Source organism: Eleutherodactylus coqui, chromosome 5, assembly GCF_035609145.1.
Source record: "Eleutherodactylus coqui strain aEleCoq1 chromosome 5, aEleCoq1.hap1, whole genome shotgun sequence".
Classification (NCBI taxonomy): domain Eukaryota; kingdom Metazoa; phylum Chordata; class Amphibia; order Anura; family Eleutherodactylidae; genus Eleutherodactylus; species Eleutherodactylus coqui.
Genome location: NC_089841.1, coordinates 36,365,005 through 36,390,153, shown reverse-complemented (window position 1 = coordinate 36,390,153; position 25,149 = coordinate 36,365,005). Strand labels below are relative to the sequence as shown.

Sequence of the window (25,149 nt, the reverse complement as noted above, 5' to 3'; positions counted from 1 at the left end):
TCTCCGAGGGAGTGGGCTCACTCAGAGCCGAAGAACTCTGCCAGGAATACATAATTTGGGCACAGCGCTGCACACTCCTGTCTCTTTCAGTCTCTGCCTCCTGCAGCTCCCTCACACCAACCGGCTGAAGTTATTTGCATGCATCTGTAGCTTGTCACAAAAATACCTACTGTGTGCAGATCTGCAGTAGCAAGAGCACTGGGGCCAGAGCACAAGATGTGCTGTGCCTAAGGCCTCATGTCCACAGATGGAAGTTTCAATGGAAGCCGTGGGAGCTATTTGCTGCGGGAAAATGGAGCATGCTGCGATTTTTTCCTGCGCATGCGACCCGCACGCCGGGCAGAAATCACATCTGCAAGCATTTATTTGCCCTGCGGATGCTAATGCGTCCCTATGGGCTTCTTGAGCTGCGGATTTCCCACGCAGGAGACACGTGCGGATTTTATAATTGAAATCTGCACATGGACATTGGGCCTAACAGAGAAAAAACGTCTGCTCCTTGGTGGCTCATCGTTACCCCTCCGTCCTTCATGGTTTGGGCAGGAGAGTTTGGCAGCGCCCCCTCAGTTGCATTCTCTGTGAGCATGCAGGCACTTTTTTGCATTGTAGAGGAGAGGGATGAGCATTGTCCTCCCTCCCTCTCCACTGATGGTGCCCTCTGTTCTGTGGTCCGACGTGCCCCTCCTTCCCTGGACAATTTCACTATCAATCTGTTGTGAGGCAGGGGAAGTAGATGAAAAAAAATCACCTGTCAACTAGTGCCACCCACTGCAAGGAGCTGCCCCAGACACTGGTCCTCTAGGGTTTCAGTACCTGAAAGAAAATAGATGTATAACTCCATATCAGCATGGGATTGTGAGGGATCGCTCCTGTCAAACCAATCTCATCAGCTTCTATGAGGAGGTAAGTTCTAGACCGGGGAAACTCACTGGATCTTGTGTATCTGGACTTTCCCAAAGCATTTGATACTGTTCTGCATAAAAGGTTGGTATATAACATGAGAATGCTTGGTCTGGGCAAGAATGTGTGTAAGGGGGTAAGTAACTGGCTCAGCGATAGAAAGCAGGGGGGGTTTATAAATGGTGCATACTCTGAATGTGTTGCAGTTACTAGTGGGGTACCACAGCGGTCAGTATTAGTGAGTTACCACTGGGGGCAATACTAGAGGTCTCACTGTTACTAGTGGGGTATCATGGGCAGCAGTATTGGTAGGGTCACCATTACTAGTGGAGAAACACAGGAGGCAGTATTAGAGGAGTCACTGTTACTAGTGGGGTATCACAGGGAGAAGAGGCCTGTGTGGCGCAGTGTTAGGGCAGCAGAAATGCAGTCCTAAGCTCTTGCTCATGACCTGAAGGTTGCAGGTTCAATCCCTTGGCTCAGGTAGCTCAAGCCTACCATCCTTCTGAGGTAAAAGATGACTGGGGAAGGCAATGCAAAAACAGTCTGCCAAAAAAACGTTACAATCTGATGTCACCCTAGGAGTCGGTCATGATGCTTGCACCAGGGGACTTTAGTGGGGTCACTATTGCTAGTGGGGCACCACAGGGGTGGCCTTGAAGGTAAGTTGTTACTCACAAATGCTCTCTCTCTCTTGGGGCTCACTCCATCAACATTCAATCACATTTGGTACGGGAAATCTCTTCTCTTCTTCCATGCTTCAGTACATGAGGGCTGAAGGTGCCCTCATGTACCTGGACCTCCTAAACAGCACACTCCTGAAGGCATGGACTCTCTTTCCCACTCTCAATCACTCACATTTATAATCTCCTCTCATACCACATGACATGACAGACTTGATATATTTACATGCAGGCTTTGGATTTTACAAACATTACCCTCTGAATTGCTGCAGCTGTGCAACACACATACCAGATATGATGAGACAGATATTGCACAGTGCATCTTAACAGGACATACATGTATGATATTTATGAAGGGACTAGGATGATCTACTGGGTCACTACTAGAGATGAGCGAACGTATTCGTCCGAGCTTGATACTCGTTCGAGTATTAGCGTGTTCGAGATGCTTGTTACTCGAGACGAGTACCACGCGATGTTCAAGTTACTTTCACTTTCATCTCTGAGACGTTAGCGCGCTTTTCTGGCCAATAGAAAGACAGGGAAGGCATTACAACTTCCCCCTGCGACGTTCAAGCCCTATACCACCCCCCTGCAGTGAGTGGCTGGCGAGATCAGGTGGCACCTGAGTATATAAATCGGCCCCTCTCGCGGCTCGCCACAGATGCATTCTGACATAGTTCAGGGACAGTGCTGCTGATGCTGGAGCTGCTATAGGGAGAGTGTTAGGAGTTATTTTAGGCTTCAAGAACCCCAATGGTCCTTCTTAGGGCCACATCTAACCGTGTGCAGTAGTGTGGAGGCTGCTTTTTGCAGTGTTGCACATTTTTTTTTTTTGTATATCGGCCGTGCAGAGCATTGCGCCCTGCAGTAATTATACATAGTCCAGGGCCAGTAGTGGTGGTGAGGCAGGGACAGAAGACATATTTATTGAATATAGGCAGTGGGCCTTTCCAAAAACATTTGGGAAAAAAAATCTATTTGGGCTGCCTGTGACTGTCCTCAGTGTACTGGGTCTGTGCTGGGTGTAGTTGGCCTCCTAATTCATACGCAGCCAGCTAAGTGTTACAGCAGGCTTGCGCAAAATTATTTCCTGGCTCTGTGTTGGCTGTTACATCACCGCTGTATTCCAGTCCACAGTGCAACAGTCTGCAGTTATTTTACATACTCCAGGGCCAGTAGTGGTGACGCAGAGAGAGAAGACATATACAGTGTATATAGGCAGTGGGCCTTTCCAAAAACATTTGGGAAAAAAAATCTATTTGGGCTGCCTGTGACTGTCCTCAGTGTACTGGGTCTGTGCTGGCGGTAGTTGTCCTAATTCATACGCAGCCAGCTAAGTGTTACAGCAGGCTTGCGCAAAATTATTTCCTGGCTCTGTGTTGGCTGTTACATCACCGCTGTATTCCAGTCCACAGTGCAACAGTCTGCAGTTATTTTACATACTCCAGGGCCAGTAGTGGTGAGGCAGGGACAGAAGACATATTTATTGAATATAGGCAGTGGGCCTTTCCAAAAACATTTTGGGAAAAAAATCTATTTGGGCTGCCTGTGACTGTCCTCAGTGTACTGGGTCTGTGCTGGGGGTAGTTGTCCTAATTCATACGCAGCCAGCTAAGTGTTACAGCAGGCTTGTGCAAAATTATTTCCTGGCTCTGCTATGCATTCCGTAAGCGAAGTCAGCCTCCAACCACAGGCCAATAAGCGGCACATTTAATTACAGCGTTCTGTTTCTGCACTACTGGTAATACACCATGCTGAGGGGTAGGGGTAGGCCTAGGGGACGTGGACGCGGGCGAGGACGCGGAGGCCCAAGTCAGGGTGTGGGCACAGGCCGAGCTCCTGATCCAGGTGTATCGCAGCCGACTGCTGCGGGATTAGGAGAGAGGCACGTTTCTGGCGTCCCCACATTCATCTCACAATTAATGGGTCCACGCGGTAGACCTTTATTAGAAAATGAGCAGTGTGAGCAGGTCCTGTCGTGGATGGCAGAAAGTGCATCCAGCAATCTATCGAACACCCAGAGTTCTGCGCCGTCCACTGCTGCAACTCTGAGTCCTCTGGTTGCTGCTCCTCCTTCCTCCCAGCCTCCTCACTCCATTACAATGACACATTCTGAGGAGCAGGCAGACTCCCAGGAACTGTTCCCGGGCCCCTGCCCAGTATGGGCAGCAAGGGTTTCCAATCCTCTCCCACTGGAGGAGTTTGTCGTGACCGATGCCCAACCTTTTGAAAGTTCCCGGGGTCCGGGGGATGAGGCTGGGGACTTCTGGCAACTGTCTCAAGACCTTTCAGTGGGTGAGGAGGACGATGACGATGAGACACAGTTGTCTATCAGTGAGGTAGTAGTAAGGGCAGTAAGTCCGAGGGAGGAGCGCACAGAGGATTCGGAGGAAGAGCAGCAGGACGATGAGGTGACTGACCCCACCTGGTTTGCTACGCCTACTGAGGACAGGTCTTCAGAGGGGGAGGCAAGGGCAGCAGCAGGGCAGGTTGCAAGAGGCAGTGCGGTGTCCAGGGGTAGAGGCAGGGCCAGACCGAATAATCCACCAACTGTTTCCCAAAGCGCCCCCTCGCACCATGCCACCCTGCAGAGGCCGAGGTGCTCAAAGGTCTGGCAGTTTTTCACTGAGAGTGCAGACGACCGACGAACAGTGGTGTGCAACCTGTGTCGCGCCAAGATCAGCCGGGGAGCCACCACCACCAGCCTCACCACCACCAGCATGCACAGACATATGATGGCCAAGCACCCCACAAGGTGGGACGAAGGCCGTTCACCGCCTCCGGTTTGCACCACTGCCTCTCCCCCTGTGCCCCAACCTGCCACTGAGATCCAACCCCCCTCTCAGGGCACAGGCACTACCGTCTCCTGGCCTGCACCCACACCCTCACCTCCGCTGTCCTCGGCCCCATCCACCAATGTCTGTCAGCGCACCGTCCAGCCGTCGCTAGCGCAAGTGTTGGAGCGCAAGCGCAAGTACGCCGCCACGCACCCGCACGCTCAAGCGTTAAACGTGCACATAGCCAAATTCATCAGCCTTGAGATGCTGCCGTATAGGGTTGTGGAAACGGAGGCTTTCAAAAGTATGATGGCGGCGGCGGCCCCGCGCTACTCAGTTCCCAGTCGCCACTACTTTTCCCGATGTGCCGTCCCAGCCCTGCACGACCACGTCTCCCGCAACATTGTACGCGCCCTCACCAACGCGGTTACTGCCAAGGTCCACTTAACAACGGACACGTGGATAAGCACAGGCGGGCAGGGCCACTATATCTCCCTGACGGCACATTGGGTGAATTTAGTGGAGGCTGGGACAGAGTCAGAGCCTGAGACCGCTCACGTCCTACCCACCCCCAGGAATCGCGGGCCCCAGCTCGGTGCTGGTATCTGCGGGGGTGAATGCTTCCTCCACTAAACCACCCTCCTCCTCCTCCTCCTACGCAACCTCTGTCTCGCAATCAAGATGTGTCAGCAGCAGCACGTCGCCAGCAGTCGGTGTCGCGTGGCGTGGCAGCACAGCGGTGGGCAAGCGTCAGCAGGCCGTGCTGAAACTACTCAGCTTAGGAGATAAGAGGCACACGGCCCACGAACTGCTGCAGGGTCTGACAGAGCAGACCGACCGCTGGCTTGCGCTGCTGAGTCTCCAACCGGGCATGGTCGTGTGTGACAACGGCCGTAACCTGGTGGCGGCTCTGCAGCTCGGCAGCCTCACGCACGTGCCATGCCTGGCCCACGTCTTTAATTTGGTGGTTCAGCGGTTTCTGAAAAGCTACCCACGCTTGTCAGACCTGCTCGGAAAGGTGCGCTGGCTCTGCGCACATTTCCGCAAGTCCCACACGGACGCTGCCACCCTGCGCACCCTGCAACATCGGTTTCATCTGCCAGTGCACCGACTGCTGTGCGACGTGCCCACACAGTGGAACTCTACACTCCACATGTTGGCCAGGCTCTATGAGCAGCGTAGAGGTATAGTGGAATACCAACTCCAACATGGGCGGCGCAGTGGGAGTCAGCCTCCTCAATTCTTTACAGAAGAGTGGGCCTGGTTGGCAGACATCTGCCAGGTCCTTGGAAACTTTGAGGAGTCTACCCAGATGGTGAGCGGCGATGCTGCAATCATTAGCGTCACCATTCCTCTGCTATGCCTCTTGAGAAGTTCCCTGCAAAGCATAAAGGCAGACGCTTTGCGCTCGGAAACAGAGGCGGGGGAAGACAGTATGTCGCTGGATAGTCAGAGCACCCTCCTGTCTATATCTCAGCGCGTTGAGGAGGAGGAGCATGAGGAGGATGAGGAGGAGGGGGAAGAGACAGCTTGGCCCACTGCTGAGGGGACCCATGCTGCTTGCCTGTCATCCTTTCAGCGTGTATGGCCTGAGGAGGAGGAGGAGGAGGAGGATCCTGAAAGTGATCTTCCTAGTGAGGACAGCAATGTGTTGCATACAGGTACCCTGGCACACATGGCTGACTTCATGTTAGGATGCCTTTCTCGTGACCCTCGCGTTACACGCATTCTGGCCACTACGGATTACTGGGTGTACACACTGCTTGACCCACGGTATAAGGAGAACCTTTCCACTCTCATACCCGAAGAGGAAAGGGGTTCGAGAGTGTTGCTATACCACAGGACCCTGGCGGACAAACTGATGGTAAAATTCCCATCCGACAGCGCTAGTGGCAGAAGGCGCAGTTCTGAGGGCCAGGTAGCAGGGGAGGCGCAGAGATCAGGCAGCATGTACAGCGCAGGCAGGGGGAACACTCTCCAAGGCCTTTGCCAGCTTTATGGCTCCCCAGCAAGACTGTGTCACCGCTCCCCAGTCAAGGCTGAGTCGGCGGGAGCACTGTAAAAGGATGGTGAGGGAGTACGTAGCCGATTGCACAACCGTCCTCCGTGACGCCTCTGCTCCCTACAACTACTGGGTGTCGAAGCTGGACACGTGGCCTGAACTCGCGCTGTATGCCCTGGAGGTGCTTGCTTGTCCTGCGGCTAGCGTCTTGTCAGAGAGGGTGTTTAGTGTGGCTGGGGGAATCATCACGGATAAGCGCACCCGCCTGGCCACCGACAGTGCCGACAGGCTTACACTCATCAAGATGAACAAAGCCTGGATTTCCCCAGACTTCTCTTCTCCACCAGCGGACAGCAGCGATACCTAAACAATACGTAGGCTGCACCCGCGGATGGAAGCATTGTTCTCTATCACCATCAAAAACGGGGACCTTTTAAAACGAAAACCTTAGCGAGCATCAGCGATATACAAAAATGCTCGGGTCGCCCATTGACTTCAATGGGGTTCGTTACTCGAAACGAACCCTCGAGCATCGCGATAATTTCGTCCCGAGTAACGAGCACCCGAGCATTTTGGTGCTCGCTCATCTCTAGTCACTACACGTTTCCCTATGGACCCTTCCTTTGTGTTGCATCACACGAAAACACGGTTATCGTCCGGTGCGATGCAACTTTTAGAGTAAGAAGTCCTACTGTAAATGCCCTAATAGGCGCTGTTAGCTCTGCCGCACGTCTTGTCTGCAGCTCTGGCAGACTTGCTTGTTGTTATTAGCAAGTGCTTCCTGGTTTGGAGGTTCAAAATTCCCTCCTCCAGAAAGTGCAGGCTTTGATTGGTTCTTGAGCGCCGTGGCTCAGCCAATCACTGCAGCGCTTGATGAACCGATCAGAGCCAGCAACGCCCCATTGAAAACATAGGGAGAAGAACGCGATCTCCTGCCAACAGCAGCGGCAGGGAATTCCTTCATTCCCGTAGGGAGTCTCCTCATCAGCTCCAGGGTGTTTAGTGATTAGGGGACTCCCCGTGGGGATGAAGGAATTCCCTGCTGCAGTGGTCACAGCAGAGACAGGAGATCGCAATGTTCTCTTATTGCTTTCAATGGGGCCGGCGCTGTGCAGCCCCATTAAAAGCAATAGGATGAAGGGATTCCCCACAGTTATGCAAGGCTGTTTTCACATGAGCCCTCACACGTGCATTCAGTTAAACGCTGTTTGAAAAAGTGGCACCTTAATGCGATTTCAGCTGTTATTTTTAATTATGTGCGTTAAAAAAAAGCAAAAACGCAGAAAAATAGAACACAGCGCTTAAAAATCGCAGAGTTAGAAACGCCATGTTCGAGCGCTGGTCTGTGAGGTCCCATTGAAATCAGTGGTGGCATTGTACCGCGGTTACCAATGCACTAGGGACACCGCGCTAATTCTGGTAAAAAGTAGCGAGCAGAAGAGCAGCCTAAAACTACCGTAAAAAATGCAGTGGAAAATAACAGCAACACATCTTATTTTGGTGCCAGAGGCGTAACTATAGAGGATGCAGAGGATGCGGTTGCACCCGGGCCCAGGAGCCTTAGGGGGCCCATAAGGTCTCTTTTCTCCATATAGGGAGCCTAGTACAATGAATAAGGCATTATAGTTGGGGGCCCTGTTACAGGTTTTGCATTAGGGCCCAGCAGCTTCAACATCGTAGGCATAAATATGTAGTGCAAATGCATACGTAAATAGGCATATGCCCATGCGAATCTGGCCTGAGGCCTAAGGGTGAATGCACACAGGCGGCTTTAAGTTGCGTAGTCCGGAGCAGGCGCCCACCTCCATATTCCGCAGCAAATACCGCCCACAGTGTGCAATGCAAAAGTGATTCTTCAGGCACATGAGGGAAACCAATTCCAGTTTCCACTTGCGGATGAAAAAACGCAGCATGCTCCATTTTCCTGCGGATTTGCAAAGACGGCTTCTACTGAATAGAAGCCATCCGACACACGGCCCGCCCGCACTGAATACACTTGTGTGAGCCCCGAGGGGTCGCTGACTCCAGCGTATCTGTGCCATGTATTATGTGCAAATTACACTATTTGCGCACTTTTTTCAGTTGTGTGGAAAATAACAGCAACACATCCTATTTTGGTGCCAGAGGCATAACTATAGGGGATGCAGAGGATGCGGTTGCACCCGGGCCCAGGAGCCTTAGGGGGCCCATAAGGCCTCTTTTCTCCATATAGGGAGCCAGGTACAATGAATAAGGCATTATAGTTGGGGGCCCTGTTACAGGTTTTGCATTGGGGCCCAGCAGCTTCAAGTTACACCTCTGCTGCAAGCATGGGTTAGGTATGGGTACGGGTACAGGTGATGGATGGGGCAAGCTGAACTTTTGCACCTGGGCCCCTGAGCCTTTAGCTACGCTGTGGTGCATATGACACAGGCCATTACAACGAATCGCCCGGCAGAAATACACAGAGGATACGGACGAAGCTTCATAGTCTCTGTGTGGCAAATCAACGGCCCTTCTGTCTATTTTTCTGTGCCCGTAGAAACACAGCATATCATGTGACCACACCCTGCAACCACCCTTGTAACCCAGCGCCAGGGAGCAGTATGAGACAATCCAATGTCATGTGATCCCTGACTCCTCCCACAAAGATGACTGATCACATGATGGTGACATCATCACAGGTCCTGGAAGCACGCGGCTGCTGTCCGGCTCTGCAGGTGGAGGTCTGTGTGTCCCCTCTTGGTGGGGCCGGGGAAGGTTAACCCCTTCAGGAACGATTTTTAACACTGAAACTATTCTTTTTGTCGGTCACATTCTAAGTGCCGTAACATCTGTGTCTTCTGCCTCTGGGGGGCTCATCTGTTGTGGGAGACGCTGGATTTAGTTGGTGCCATGCTGGGGTAGATGGAGCTTGCTGATCGGCTCGGATTAGCTGCTAGATGGAATCAGGCTTTATGTTTACTACTTCTGCAGTGATTGAACTTTTCATGGCCTGACATAGTTTTTCCATCCCTCCCCGAGGAGGTTGGGTCTGTAATATACATAGATTGTCCCCTAGAAGGAGTTGTGGAATAGAATGACACTGTCTCTGTATAATTGTAACATTGATATAAGTAAGTGATTACAATATCAGAGCAAAAGGAGAAAACCGACCCCTTGTAAGGAGGCTCTAGTACCCTCTTGTACCTCCTCTAGCTTGGATACAAGATGTGATACGGGGGGCATGGAGGCTCTAGTACCCTGTTGTACCGCCTCTAGCTCGGATACAAGATATGGTACAGGTGGGCATGGAGGCTCTTATACCCTGTTGTACCACTTCTAGCTTGGATGCAACATGTGATACAGGCGGGAATGGAGGCTCTAGTACCCTGTTGTACCGCCTCTAGCTCGGATACAAGATATGGTACAGGTGGGCATGGAGGCTCTTATACCCTGTTGTACCACTTCTAGCTTGGATGCAACATGCGATACAGGCGGGAATGGAGGCTCTAGTACCCTGTTGTACCTCCTCTAGCTTGAATACAAGATGTGATATAGACAGGGAGGCTCTAGCACCTTTTTGTACCGCCTCTAGCTTGGATACAAGATGTGATACAGGTAGGCATGGAAGCTCTAGCACCCTCTTGTACCGCTTTTAGCTTGGATACAAGATATGGTACAGGTGGGCATGGAGGCTCTTATACCCTGTTATACCACCTCTAGCTTGGATGCAACATGTGATACGGGCGGGCATGGAGGCTCTTATACCTTGTTGTACCTCCTCTAGCTTGGATACAAGATGTGATACAGACAGGGAGGCTCTAGCACCTTGTTGTACCGCCTCTAGTTTGGATACAAGATGTGATACAGGTGGGCATTGAGGCTCTAGCACCCTGTTGTACCACCTCTAGCTTGGATACAATATGTGATGGAGATATACAGGTTTTGGATGGTATCCACCAACATATTGCTCCACAGTTGCTGTAACTGAACCTTCATATTGTGCAAACTCATTGGCTGTTGAAGTTGGCATTCCAGATGACCCCATGCATGTTCTGTTGGCAATAAATCTGGTGAGCAGGCAGACCACCGAGGTGTGGCAATGTTGTGGGGGCTTCTTGTGACCCCCCCCCCCTTGTGTGTGCGGCCGAGCATTAGCTTACTGGAAGCCGCCATGAGAGGCAACACATGTGGTTGCAGGATGTCCTGAACATATAGCTGAGCGGTCATTGTCCCTCGTACCACTACTAAGGGGGACTGACTGCCGTATGCGATGGCCTCTCCAAGACCATCACACCAGCAGTAAGGGCACTGCGCTGCTCCAGAGCTAAGGCAGGATTGAGGCATTCCCCCCTAGGTCTCCAGACACGAAAACGTCCATCGCCAGCGCCCAAACTAAACCTGGATTTGTCGCTGAAGACAACCTGGTTCCACTCTGGTTCCGTCCAGTTTCATTATTCACAACATCACTGCAAATGGAGGTGGTGGTTGGGTGTCAAAGACCGTACATGTTCTGAGAGCCATGAAACCAAATGTCCTTCAGCTAGTGCCTGGAAATGGTTCCAACAGACACAGGGGCCTGTAACAATAGCGCGACCTGCCTCTGGATGGTGGACAACTAAACAGTTGGAGCTGCTGGTGCTTGTTGGACGATCAGATGGTCTTCTCTACTGGTGGTCTGTTGGGGCATCCTGAGCCCGGTCACCTTGTGTGCCCTCACACATCCACTGGTCCCAGCACCTCGTAACAGTCTGGTCAGACACTCCTCTCTACTGGTGGTCTGTCAGGGTGCCCTGAGCCCGGTCACGGTGTGTGCTTTCATACATCCACTGGTCCCAACACCTCCTAACAGTCTTGTGAGATGCTCCTCTCTACTGGTGGTCTGTCGGGAAGCCCTGAGCCCGGTCACCTTGTGTGCCCTGACACATCCACTGGTCCCAACACCTACTAACAGTCTGGACAGAACGGCCCGGTGGGGGACAATTTAATTAGGTCTTCTTTATTCCTCCATAAAAGTACAGTAACTATCAATGTTTTGACTGTTTACAGAAAGAAATACGGTCTTTGTCAAGCTTGTATCCCCTTGAGGGCCTTGAAGGCCTCTTTCACATGAGCGACAGCGATTTGCCGTGAGAAAATTGCAGTGATAACACATTGGTGTTCTGTGCGATATCGCTGCATTTTCTTGCGATGGTGCTCTTTTGCAGGAATTTCAGGGGGTGGGGGGCTTGAAATCAACATGTGTGCCCTCCAGGCTGCTGTAAAGGTTGGGCATCTGCATATTTAATTCTGTTCTGGATATATATACCGTGTTTTCCCGAAAAACACTGTCTTATATTATTTTTCCCTCAACAGAGACAGTGTCTTATTTTCAGAGAGTGTCTTATACTGAATCAGCCACCGGCGTCTGTGTCCCTTACGCTGGTCCCCGTGCTGCTGCAGTCTGCAGCGCTGAGATTATTCTCTTCTTCTGGTAATGGGGCTTTGAATACCCTGCCCTCCGGTAAGCACTTTGATTGGTTCATCGAGCACCAGATCTGACTGGCTGGCGCTCGATCCAATTACCGGAGATGGGGTATTCAAAGCCCAGTTACCAGGAGAAGGGAATCCTGTCAGCGCTGATACCAGCATAGTAACACAGATGTCGGCGGCTAGGTGAGTATAAGCAATAAGCTAAAAAAAAAAGCAATAATCACCTTGCTGCCGGCGTCTGCATCCCTTACGTTGGTCCCCACGCTGCTGCAGTTCTCAGTGCTGACAGGATTCTCTTCTGTTGATGGTGCTTTGAATACCCCACCTCCAGTATGCCCTGTGATTAGATTGAGCACCAGCCAATCAGAGCTGGTGCTCAATGAACCAATCACAACCTTCAGTGATCAGACTAACAGTGTTTCACCAACAGCACAATAAATGCAATACCCTTCTCATGGGAGGCACGAGTAACTGCAAAGCCGATTAGGGAAATAGACTCCAAAATTTCCCAACAGAAACTGCAATCCATAGAAGAAAGTATAAATGGCAGGAGAAAAGTTGTGGTGCATAAAAAGTCCAACCTTTATTCCTCCATCTTCAGTAAAAAGTTACAAGCGACGTTTTCACCATTCAATGGTCTTTATGAAGCATAATACAGCATATAACTTACCCCCCTTAAATACTAAAACACATGACATCGCTACCAATAGAATGGTCAATATAATGCTCCTCCCCCTCTCACAGATATCCACACAGCTGAATTCAATACATACATAATATCCACCATCTTGCTCTTGCTCGGAATCCATCCGGGTTCCCGGTGTACATGGCGCCAATCAATTCCCTGCTGGCATCACTGAATGGCTTGAATGATCAAGCGCCGGCTTTGATTGGCTGGCACTCGATCCAATCACAGCGCCCTCTTACTGGAGGCGAGGTATTCAAAGCCCCGGCACCAAAAGAGAATCCTGTCAGCGCTGAGGACCAGGGCGAGGGAAACAGACGCCGGAGGCTAGGTGAGTATTGCTATTTTTTTATCTTATTGTAGCTAGGGATTATTTTGAAGGGACGGCTTATATTTCAAGCCCCAACTCCCCTCCCCTAGGGGTAGTGCTTATTATCCAGGTAGGGCTTATTTTCAGGGAAAATGGTATTAGTGTGTTCGGTACCATGTCTATGCAGTAAACGTGGTTCTGGTACTGTTTCTATGTAATACGCTTGGTTCTGTTATTGTACCTACCGTATTTCTATAGATTCTAAGCTGTTGTGAGCAGGACCCTCACTACTATTATTCAAATTCTTGAAGTGTATTGGGATTGTACCAGGTTTCCTCACCGCTAAGAACCCCCACCGATCCTGAGAACCGAAGTCCCATGTCCTCCTCTACTCGTTCTTGTGGGGATGCTTCTCCTACCTGGGGTTACGTCGCAGTGTATGGAGCGTTTGCTGAGTGCGGTCAGCACTCTGTTCATTTCAATGGGGCTGACAGTCATACTTGAGCAGGTGCTGCTCAGCTATTTCTGCAGTCCCAATGAAAATGAAAGGAGGGACGACACGCTTGCACAACTGTTGATCCATTTATTCTCCTCCTCACTGCAGAGAGTGCAGTAAGTTTGTAGTGAGGGGGACAGGAGACACAAACCTCCACCATTTTTAGGATCTGTGGGGGTCTTAGCAGTTAGACCTCCACTAATCAGCAAGCTGTCCTTTATCCTGTGCATAACTTGTAATTCTGGTACAACCCCTTTAATACTACAGATAGTCCCCTACTTGCGAACATTTGATTTACGAATTTCGCAAGATGCGAACAATCTGTTCTACACAGTATGATGTCATGCTATGGCATGACATAATACTGTGCAGGGACCGGGCAGGCTTCTATCAAGGCTGATAGAAGCCTGTCCGGTCAGATCGCGGCTGCTAGGCAGCCGGGGACCTCCTGATAGGCCCTAGGGCTGTCTATGAAGAGTGCCTATCAAGCAGTGCGCTTGATGGGCACTCTGCATAGGCTGCCCTGGGGCCTTTCAGGAGGTCCCCGGCTGCCAAGCAACCGCACAGCGTCCCGCGATCTCATCGTGGGACGCTGTACGGGCCCCCTGAACGTCGGGTGCCGGCAGTTTCTTACAGCGGGCACCCACCGGCAGCAGTTCCAACGAGCTGCGCCGCTCGTCAGAACTGTTGACACTTTAAATACCGCTGTCAGAGCGGTATTTAAAGTGTTAATAGTTCGGACAAGCGGCGCGGCTCGTTGGAACTGCTGCCGCCGGGTGCCCGCTGTAAGAACAGCCGGTGCCTGACGTTGTATGGAGCGGGTTCCACCCGCGATCCCGCTACATACAACCATTTGTTCGGACTTGCAAACAAATGGACTTGCGAACAGGTTCCTGGAACGGAACCTGTTCGTAAGTCTGGGACTAACTGTATATGTAATTCTGATCTTGTTTGTACAAAGACCCTCTGCTCTGTAATAGCCGGAGAATATGTTCCCTTGCATTTTAAAAATGGAAATAAACTAAAAAACTCGTTTATTGCAGCTTATAGCGACGTTTCGGGCAGTCGAGGTCCTTCATCAGGCTGATATTAAATGAACAGTGAGATAGTGATAAAACCAAGTGCAGGGCAGCAACAGTGACCCGCTACATATACTACAGAAATCCCCTACTGTGGACGGCCTACTTCCTGACTCTTCATAATTTGCTCATCTTATGTTACAGTCCATACAGAAAGAGAGAATAAAACCTTATTATATCTAATAATAGTATTGTTTAGTTTTTTTGTTATTTTTTTACATGGGGTTTTGTGTAGTCTTTACATTGGCCTATCTTTCTATCCAGGACCCCAACAATAAAAGAGAAGTTTCCTCATTGACCCAAGAAGGAAAGGAACATGAAAAGGATGACGGAGAATGTGTTAAATCTTACCTTAGAGATACTCCTCGAGCTTACTGGGGAGGTGAGAGATTCTGATGATGTCACATCACCACATTCTTATCAATGGTAATAACAGATGATGTCACTGGAGAGGGGGGAGATTCTGATGATGTCACATCATCACATTCTTATCAATGGTAATAACAGATGATGTCACTGGAGAGGGGGGAGATTCTGATGATGTCACATTGCATGATTCTTATCTATGGTAATAGCAGATGATGTCACCGGGAAGGTGATGGAAATGTCTGCAGTCATATTTATTACTGTCTTCCCATATACAGGATTACACTACCTTAGTGAAGAAGACCTCTAGTGATGGCTGTCGGACCCCTGTGTATGATGGATGGGGAAGACATGAGGACATCAATGTACAGAAGATTCTAGAACTCACCAACAACATGATTGAGCTGCTGACGGGAGAGGTGATGCTGCAGGGAATGCTGGGACATTATACAGTAACAGCACTGGAGGCTTCTGGGTAATGACTGTATATTGTGTTGTCAGGTTCCTATAAGGTGTCAGGATGTCGCTGTCTATTTCTCCATGGAGGAATGGGAGTATTTAGAAGGACACAAGGATCTGTACAAGGAGGCCATGATGGAAGACCACCAGCTACTCCCATCACCAGGTAATGTTGACATTAACCCCTTTGGGCCTGAGCTTTTTTGGCATTCAAGACCGCAAGTTTTTTTTGTTGTGTTTTGTTTTTTAAAGTCTTCTTTTTTCTTCTTCTGATGACATAGATGACCGGGTGCTTTTTGGCTGGATCAGCTGTATTTTTCAATGCCAGCTTTTAGTGGTACATATAATAATTTCTTAATTCAAGTTCACTTTTTTCTTGGTAGCAGTGGAAGATAAACTACAATTCCGCTATGGTTTTTGGGCCTTAAAGTTTGATAATTCACTATGCAGTATTAATAACTTTTACCTTATTCTGTTTCAGTAGAATATGGTGATATCAGAAGTATATTTTTATATTTTCCTTATGTTGCACAATGATAGATAATTCCATGAGGGAAAAAAAATTAAGTTAGACCCCCTGCAGACAGCCGGGTCCGATCCCGCTGTGAGAATTCTCGCAGCGGCATGTGAGCCATACCTCTGCAGTGACCCGGCGCTCATCTCCTCCCGGCGTCTCGCTCTTCTCTGCTCTGTGCCGGCTGGCTCACATGCGCAGAACAGGGGTGGTGCGTCACCAGTGACTGTTCCATGCGGGCCTCTGAGGCTCGCACAGAAATAGAACATGCCGCGATTAGTTTACCATGCGAGTTTTCACGCAGTCAAATCACGGCTGTCTGCATAGAATTGCATTATTATAAAGCAATCCTATGGCAGCGTGCACGGGCGGAAATTCTGCATGAAGTCCCGCCGCAGAATTTCCGCCCGTGTGCATTTGGCCTTGCTGCATTCCTGGAGCCCCAACTTTTGAAATGTTTCCTTTTGATGTAATTATATGTGGGTTTGTTATTTTGTGGAGTGAGTCATAGTTTTCATTACAACGATTTCAGGCTAAATGTCATTTATTGATTAAATACTACTATTGATTTAACTTTTTTTTTTTTTTGGTTGGGGAGATTTAAGAAAAAAGGAAAATTTAGGCTGTTATTTTGTATATAACTGCAACCAGTATTAGGGGCCTTCATAAAGCTCCTTCCTGTCATGGCATCCCATCATCATACTGCAAGCATGTTGGAGGTCAACACAGAAGTGGGGAAACTGCAAGATAACAGCTGGTGGCGAAACATCATGATCTGCTGATCCTCGCTCTGAGGTTTACTGGTTGATTTAAGATCTGCTTTAATATATCTTCTTTTTTTTCTTTTTTTTTTAAATCGTGGTGCCCAGAACTGGACACAGTATTTCCGATGGCACCTGATTAAGGAAGAGTAGAGGGGGATAATGACCTCACATGATCTAGACTCTATGCTTATCTTAATACATCTCAGAATTGTATTTGCCTTTTTGGCTGCTGCATCACATTGTTGACTCATGTTCAGTCTATGATCTATTAGTATACCCAAGTCTTTTTCACATGTACTGCTGCTTAGCTCAATTCCTCCCATTCTGTATGTGATTTTCTTTTTTTTTTTTTTTTGTTTACATTTTTCTTGCCTAGATGTAGGACCTTGCATTTCTCCTTGTTAAATACCATGTTGTTATTCGCCGCCCACTGTTCAAGCTGTACCAGTTATTTTTGAATACGCTCTCTCTCTTCCCTAGTGTTAGCTATTCCCCTTAGCTTTCTGTCATCGGCAAATTTGATCAGCTTCCCCTCAATTCCCTCCTCCAGATCATTTATAAAAATGTTGAACAACACTGGGCCTAGGACAGAGCCTTGTGGTACCCCACTTGCACAACCAAGGCTGCCTTTGGTTAATTACTCCACTCTTATCCAAGTATTTTCATATATACTGTTCAAAGATTTTTCCCAGTCTAGAACTCGACCTCCCAGGCCTGTAGTTTCCTGGATCCACCTTCTTCCCTTTTTGAAGATTGGAAAAAGGCAAAAGTTGTCCCTATCTTCTCCTGTTCTCCATGAATTTTCAAAGATTATGGGGAGTGGCTCAGCAATTACCTCCGCTGCTTCCTTTTAGTATCCTAGAATATAATTCATCTGGACCTTGGGAATTCATTTAAGTTAGCTAAGTCTTCCCTCACCATCTCTCTGATTATGGATAGCCTGCTTTCTTTTATTCCCCCAATAGCACAGGGAAGATCAATTGATGTTACATTTACTTTCTGAGAGAAAACAGATACAAATAGACCTGTTCGGCCTTCTTAGCATCATTCTTAACCAATTCACCATTTTCATTTTGTAAGCATCCAATAGCATCTTTGACTTTTCTTCTGCTTTTGACCTACCCCCCAAAATCCCTTTTTATTGCTTTTGGACTCTATTGCAAGCCTCAATTCATTATAATAATAATCATCCTTATTTATATAGCACCAAACATATTCTGCAGCGCTTACACAAGTTTGTGATCGGTGTCTCTTGCTCCTCTCCTTTCCTTCAGAATTTTTTGTCTTGGTTCTTTCTTTTCACTTCTAATAAGGCTCTGAAATGTATTAATCTATAAAGGCGAAAGCCCTCACTGACTGACTCTCTAGTAATTTTCTAACTTCCCGGTGTCATACAAACTTGAAATTAGGCACAACCATTCCTTAGGTCGTAAATAGGAAAATGTAAAGGTGTCGAAAACTTTATTATTCAATTCTAAGCACAAAACTTAGTGACTCCTGTGTAATGTAATTAATACCGCATAAACTTGAAATTTGGCACAATCATTCTTTAGGTCCTAAATAGGAAAAGTAAAGGGGTCACAAAGTAAAAGGGTCATAAAGGGGAAAATCTGTGATACATGGGAGAGTTATTTTCTCAGAAACCATAAAGCCTAGGGAAATTATTTGTATACTGAGGAGAACCTACCTCACCTCTGTGTACTCATATATACTGAGAAGAATCTAACTGGCCTCTGTATACATATACTGAAAGGGTATAAAGTACATAAGTAAGTAGCCTTGGACTACAGGGATGGAGCATTCCTTTAAGGCTAAGAAGGGGCTGCAACCTCCAGCCTGGGGATAAACTAGAATAAAAAGGGGCGTTACCTTTAAAGGGGTTGTCCCGCGGCAGCAAGTGGGTCTATACACTTCTGTATGGCCATATTAATGCACTTTGTAATGTACATTGTGCATTAATTATGAGCCATACAGAAGTTATCAAAAGTTTTTCACTTACCTGCTCCGTTGCTAGCGTCCTCGTTTCCATGGAGCCGACTAATTTTCGCCGTCTAATGGCCAAATTAGACGCGCTTGCGCAGTCCGGGTCTTCTGCTCTTCTCAATGGGGCTCGGTGTAGCTCCGCCCCGTGCCGATTCCAGCCAATCAGGAGGCTGGAATCGGCAATGGACCGCACAGAAGCCCTGCGGTCCACGGAGGGAGAAGATGCCGGCGGCCATCTTCAGCCGGTAAGTATGAAGTCACCGGAGCGCGGGGATTCAGGTAAGCGCTGTGCGGATTTTTCTTTAGGTCCCTGCATCGGGGGTTGTCTCGCGCCGAACGGGGGGGTTGAAAAAAACAAAAAACGTTTCGGCGCGGGACAACCCCTTTAAGGGTAAAAAGTGAAGAGTGGGAGGGGTGGCAGATTCTGCAGAGGGACATTGGTACATGCAGTCTGAGGAGAATCTAACACTGCTCTATGTGTAGACATGTTTTATTCCTTGGTTCCTCTGAAGCAACCACCACTTCATAAAATTTTCTGTTTGACCTGTACCAAATTAACTCGGGCAAAGACTGGTATATCAGCTAGTTCGCTATAATATAAAATTTATTATTTATTTAACTTGTTTTATTGAAAACTAAGTAAATTACAACATCTTTTATACCATTGTAGTTCAACAAAAAGTATAACAAATTAGTGTACAGCTGATAACATTTGACAAAGGGGGTAATATAGCGGAAAACACTACCTAGAGGGAGAAAGAAGGACTTGTTGTCAAAGAATAGACTTGTTAGTAGGCCTCGGGTTTCAGCCACAGAGAATACTCGCTATTGGGGGCATCTGTGAATTATTGTGATGGAGGATAAGAGTAAACGTGGAGGGTAAGACGTAAGGGGAACCGCAACCACTTACCCCACACCTTGTCAAATTTTCTTGGGCATCTACGCTCCCTATAAACTATGTAATTGTATGGAATAGTAGCGTTAACCAATTTTTGCCACATATTTTTACCTGGCCTTTCACTTCCCTTCCCATATTGTTCTAGTTTAAAGCTCTCCAAATGAATGAAGCAAGGTGCCTACCAAATATATGCTTACCTGTCTTTGTAAGGTGCAACTGGTCTCTAGCAAGCAGTCCATCATATAGGTAATTCATGGTCTAGGAATCCAAATCTTTGCTGACAGCACCATCAAAGTAGCCAGTTCTTCAACTTTAGGATCCTGTTCCATCTTCTTATTCCATGGCCATCTACTGGGAGGATGGATGAGAAGACCACCTGTGCTCCTAGTTTCTTCACCTTCTTTCCGAGGTCTTCAAAGTCTCTGCAGATAGTTGCAAGGTCCTTTTTTGCAGTGTCATTTGTCCCTACATGTATTAGTAGGAATGGGTGGTGTTCTGTAGAACTGAAGAGTCTTGACAGCCTATCAGACACATCTTTGATTAGTGCACCTGGAAGACAGCACCAGACACATCTTTGATTAGTGCACCTGGAAGACAGCACACCTCTTGTGAGGTGTCCGGTCTGCAGACAGCAGCCTCTGTTCCTCTCAATAGGGAATCCCCCACAACCACCACTCCCCCTTTCTTCTTCTCCATCCAAGAGGTTTCTGAGTGCTTACTAGACTGTTCTTTGTGGGCAAAGTGATTCCTTGATGTACCTCTATGTTTCCTCCTGTGTGACAGCCTGGTACTGTTTCCCGAGCAGTATGGGTGCTGGCTGATTCCTAATCCTCCTGCTTCTTTGGGTCATATGCTTCCATTCCCCTGCTTCTGCAGGTACACTGGACATTTTTTCTTCTTTAGCATTCTGAAGAGCTACTTCTGCTCTATAGAGGAAATCCTTCTCTTCCTTAATGAGTTTCTATGTAGCTATTCTTTCCTGGAGACTTTGCATCTTTTCCTCCTGTAGAGACACAAGCTTGCATTTCTGGCAGGTGAAGTTTGGCTTTTCCTCTAGTAGGTCTGTAGATTTTAAGCATACGTTGCAGCTCACTATATGGCTACTCACCCCTTCTATGCTTCTAAAAATCAAGAATTCTAGTGATAATCTATAACCTATAAGATTTATCAGCCTTTGTAAAACAGCCTGACATCAATAGTTGTGTTTTGCTCCTTGACTTATAAGACTTCTATATAAAACACAAATTACAATAAACCCTTGAGTAACATTGCTCTTAAGTAAAGCTGTTTTCAACTTGAGTCGATGTGTCAGGGCAGCGGTGGTCCCTCAGTGAGTCGGCGCGCAGCTGATGCCGGTCACTTCCTGCTTCTCCTGCATCAGCGAGCGCGTACTCCTCCCCCTCCCCTCTCCACAGTGCCGGCTGAACGTTGCTGTGTCTGCCTGCCTCCTGACACAGTACAGCAGCTGAATCCCCAAAGTGCTGGCTGAACGCTGCCTGCCTCTTGAATCCCAACTGTACTGCAAAATGTAAGTACAGTACAGTAAAGAAACATTTGCAAATAAATACTGCAGTCCTATGTCAAACCACAGATAACACAGTGATACGTACTGCTATAATGATGTCCCTGCAGTCCTATGTCAAAGCGCAGATAACACACAGTGATATGTACTGCTATAATGATGTCCCTGCAATGTTAATTTATTCTTTACAGTTGTGTTTTATATTCATTCAGTATTATTGCTTTTGGTATTAAAGACCAGAGTTATTCTCTATTAAATGGGGTTTGGTGTGTTTTTTAGAACGTCTAGAACCAATTAATTGGATTTACATTAATTCCTATGGAAATAATGTCCTCAACTAACATTGATGTCTACTGCTTCCGGACGGATTAATGAAGTTAGTTGAGGTTCTACTGTACATCAATTTAATGTTTATGGTTGTATAGGGTATTCCACTTGCTGGAAGCCCAGAAGGATCATAAATAGAGATGAGCGAACATACTCGGTAAGGGCGATTTCGCAATCGAGCACCGCGATTTTCGAGTACTTCACTACTCGGGTGAAAAGTACTCGGATGCGCTGTGGGGCGGGGGGTTGCAGAGGGGAGTGGGGGGTAGCAGCGCGGAACAGGGGGGAGCCCTCTCTCTCTCCCTCTCCCCCCACCACTCCCCTCTGCAGCCCCCCGCTCACCCACAGCGCACCCGAGTACTTTTCACCCGAGTAGTGAAGTACTCGAAAATCGCGGTGCTCGATTGCGAAATCGCCCTTACCGAGTACGTTCGCTCATCTCTAATCATAAACTCTTAGACTTCAAGAACTTTTAAATGAAATTTTAGTCAAAACATACCTGACTCGATAAGAATCAGGAACCCCACATTACATGTGCAGGAAGTGTCCTTTGTTTCCAATCAGACATGCTTGAACTTAACACTCTAAATTGCTTTTGGCACTGGTAAGCATGTCTGGCATCACTATAGCAATTTCTTCTGTGATTTTCTTTTCCAAGTCCTGGATAGTTTTGGGCTAATTCTAGTAAACTTTCTCTTCAGGAGGCTATGCAAGAAAAAGACCAGTGAGGTCAAATCAGGTGACACTGGTGGCCAAAGTTCCTTTGAAATGATTTGATGCCCAAAGACTGCTCAGAACTCTGGCATGGTCACATCATAAGCTGATGGTAGAGGAAAGGAAGTGGAGCAAACCCAAAAGTGTCAAAAGCCTAAGTCCAATGTGTAAGACCAGAACTCTAACTTTTGAGCAGGGTTATAGTAAGCAGGTGGGTGAGGTCCTGCAAAGCAGGTTGACCTACCAATGGTGGATGGACTAGATGCCATGTGACAACAGGATGAAATATTCAACTTCTCTTTTATTTAGTCAAAAAACAGCAAAATATATGCATTTTAGAGTGAACTCAATCAGTGAAGATGGGTAAAATATCACTACTGGGAGTGCAGCAGTATGGACTCAAAGTGCTGGTGACCCCAGGAGAAGTTGGTGTCGCAGCCTTGGTCCTCTGCTATGGTTACCAGCACTTTGGGTCCATACCGCTGCATTCCCAATAGAGATGTATTACCCAGCTTGACTTATGAAGGGGTTCACCCCGAAATGCGCATCTTTTGCTGGCTTTGAATTAACTAAATAAAGGAAATTTTATGTCTCTGCTGCTCTTTCACACATGCTCTTCAGTGTCCTCACCTTCTGAGTCAATTTACATAAAGATATTCTTGGCAAAGCCAAGAATCAGTCTTTAATATTCTGCACCATTGCTTGTGGCAGTTTTGCCCTGCCTCCATTATGTACATCCAACAACATTCTAGTTGTTTCCAGTTTCCTTACTGATTTCTGAGTACACATCTTTGCTGGTGACTTTCAGACATATTCAATTTAAAAGGACCTAATGGGTCCTGTTTTCCAATAGGTGCACACAATGAAAGTACGCTTTTGCACAGCAAAGTGAGACCTGAGTAGCACAGGCTCCTACTGGCTATACAATTGCATCAAAACATGGTGGCTATGGTGGCACGGTGTTACCCAGACTCCATGTACCATCTACCTTTCCAGTAACTCCTGCCATGTGGATGACGGCAGTTGGGTTGGTCATGTTATGAAGGCTTCCTGATTCTCATTGAGAAAGGTATATTTTGACTAAATGTAATTAAAATGTGTCCATTAGTCTTGGGGTTATAGACTATTTTTCCATGCTTCCAGTACGATACCTTGTAAAAGAATATTAAAATCTTCTTCTTTATTCTTGTCAGATGACAGTACTAGGAGCTCAGAGGGACATCTGCTATCAATAGATTGTAAAACAGAAGATTGTGATATCACACAAGATACATATGAAGAACATGCCATTATCCCAGATATCCCTTCAGCCCGTCACATCAAAGATCCATCATCTGATCTTTTTATACAGGTCCTATCTTATGATTCATCACAGACTGATGAGCAGAATAAAAGTCACAGAGGAGGAGAAGATCAAAGAACTCCCACAGGGGAGAGGCCATATTCATGTTCAGAATGTGGGAAATGTTTTACTCGGAAATCAGATGTTCTGCGACATCAAATAATTCACACAGGAGAGAAGCCATATTCATGCTCAGAATGTGGGAAATGTTTTAGTGTTAAATCAACTCTTGTTAGACATCAGAGAATTCACACAGAGGAGAAGCCGTGTTCATATGCAGAATGGGACAAATGTTTTAAAGATGAATCAAATTTTGATCAACATCAGAGAATTGCACAAGATACATATGAAGAACCTGCAATTATCCCACATATCCACTCAGCCCTTCACAGCAAAGATCCATCATTTGATCCTTTTATACAAGTCCCATCTTCTGATTCTTCACAGAATATAAGTCACACAAGTGGAGAACATGAAAGATCTAACACAGGAGAGAAGCTGTATTCATGTCCAGTGTGTGGCAAATGTTTTACTTGGAAATCACATCTTGTTATACATCAGAGAATTCACACAGGAGAGAAGCCATTTTTATGTTTTGAATGTGGGAAATGTTTTACTCACAAATCCAATCTTAAAGTTCATCGAAGTATTCACACAGGAGAGAAGCCATTTTCATGTGCAGAATGTGGCAAGTGTTTTACTGAGAAATCTCGCCTCTTAAACCATCAGAGAATTCACACAGGGGAGAAGTCGTATTCATGTTCAGAATGTGGGAAATGTTTTACGCAGCAAACAAAACTTGTTGTACATCAGAGAATTCACACAGGAGAGACACCATTTTTATGCCTACAATGTGGGAAATGTTTTTCCTATAAATCAGATCTTGTTAGACATCAGAAAATTCACACGGGTGAGAAGCCATTTTCTTGTCCAAACTGTGCAAAATGTTTTACCCTTAAATCAAATCTTCTTCAACATCAAAAAACTCACACAGGAGAGAAGCCATTTTCATGTACAGAATGTGGGAAATGTTTCTCAAGGAAAGCACATCTTGTTGATCATCAAAGAACACACATAGGAAAATCATTCTCATGTTCAGATTGCAGAAAAAATTTTGCCAGCAAATCACATTTTCTTAGACATCTGAGAACTCACATGGGGGAGTAGACTTTTTTCCCTTTCTTTTGTAAGTTGCTTTATTGAAAAATAGTATAAGATGAAAATCTAGCAGAATACTTTTTTATTTCACCAGTGGGCCAGGACATGTATCTCAACCCTGGGAATAGCCAGGTCCATACCCTTACAAGGGAATGTGTCATTAGATAATTACATATTAAATAAATCACATTTTTGTGTTTACCAAAAATTCCTAACTGTGTTAATTTTTTGTCACAATCTGTATAAAAAAAATAAAAAAATTATATATATATATCTCAAAGTCCTGCACTTTTCACAAACCACAGAGTCTAGGGACCCTTTTACATGGACACAATTGTCTAAAAAAATTTGTTGGATTGTGCGAAGTTAAGTATTATTCAATGTAAACATGATGAACGATGAATGAAAATTTGTTTGCTTCTCGTTTTGTCGTTCTTTTTAAGGCCGCCTGCAGACGGCCGGGTCGGATACGGCAGCGAGAATTCTCGCCGCGGGACCCGACCCGAGCGCCTGCAGAGAGCAGCGCGTACACACCTGCGCCCCGCAGCTCCGGATCTTTCATGTGCCGGCTGCCGGTGAGCGACTGCCTCTGCGAGCCCCGAACAGAAATAAAACATGCTGCGGTTTGTTTGCAGCGCGAGATTTCGCGCGGCCAAACCGCAGCCATCTGCCTAGGATTGCGTTTGCTATGGCAGCTTCCAAGGGCTCAATCAAACCCATGCCATGAGAACACA

At 47.2% G+C, this 25,149-nt stretch overlaps 1 protein-coding gene across 3 annotated transcripts; it reads left to right on the top strand.

Annotated features, from left to right (window-relative positions):
- The first annotated feature begins 8,998 nt into the window (after nt 1-8,998).
- On the top strand, nt 8,999-24,616 carry LOC136629168 (oocyte zinc finger protein XlCOF22-like). 3 transcript variants are annotated; one of them, XM_066605324.1, is made up of 5 exons: nt 8,999-9,070; nt 14,633-14,750; nt 15,013-15,153; nt 15,236-15,359; nt 23,109-24,616. In XM_066605324.1, the coding sequence occupies exons 2-5, from the start codon at nt 14,685-14,687 to the stop codon at nt 24,422-24,424; spliced, it is 1,647 nt and encodes a 548-aa protein (XP_066461421.1). In that variant the 5' UTR covers nt 8,999-9,070; nt 14,633-14,684; the 3' UTR covers nt 24,425-24,616. The 3 variants fall into 3 exon arrangements, with proteins under 3 accessions (XP_066461421.1, XP_066461423.1, XP_066461422.1); XM_066605326.1 differs by having other exon boundaries at nt 14,633-14,794; XM_066605325.1 differs by lacking the exon at nt 8,999-9,070 and adding an exon at nt 9,780-10,196.
- Nucleotides 24,617-25,149: the final 533 nt, after the last annotated feature.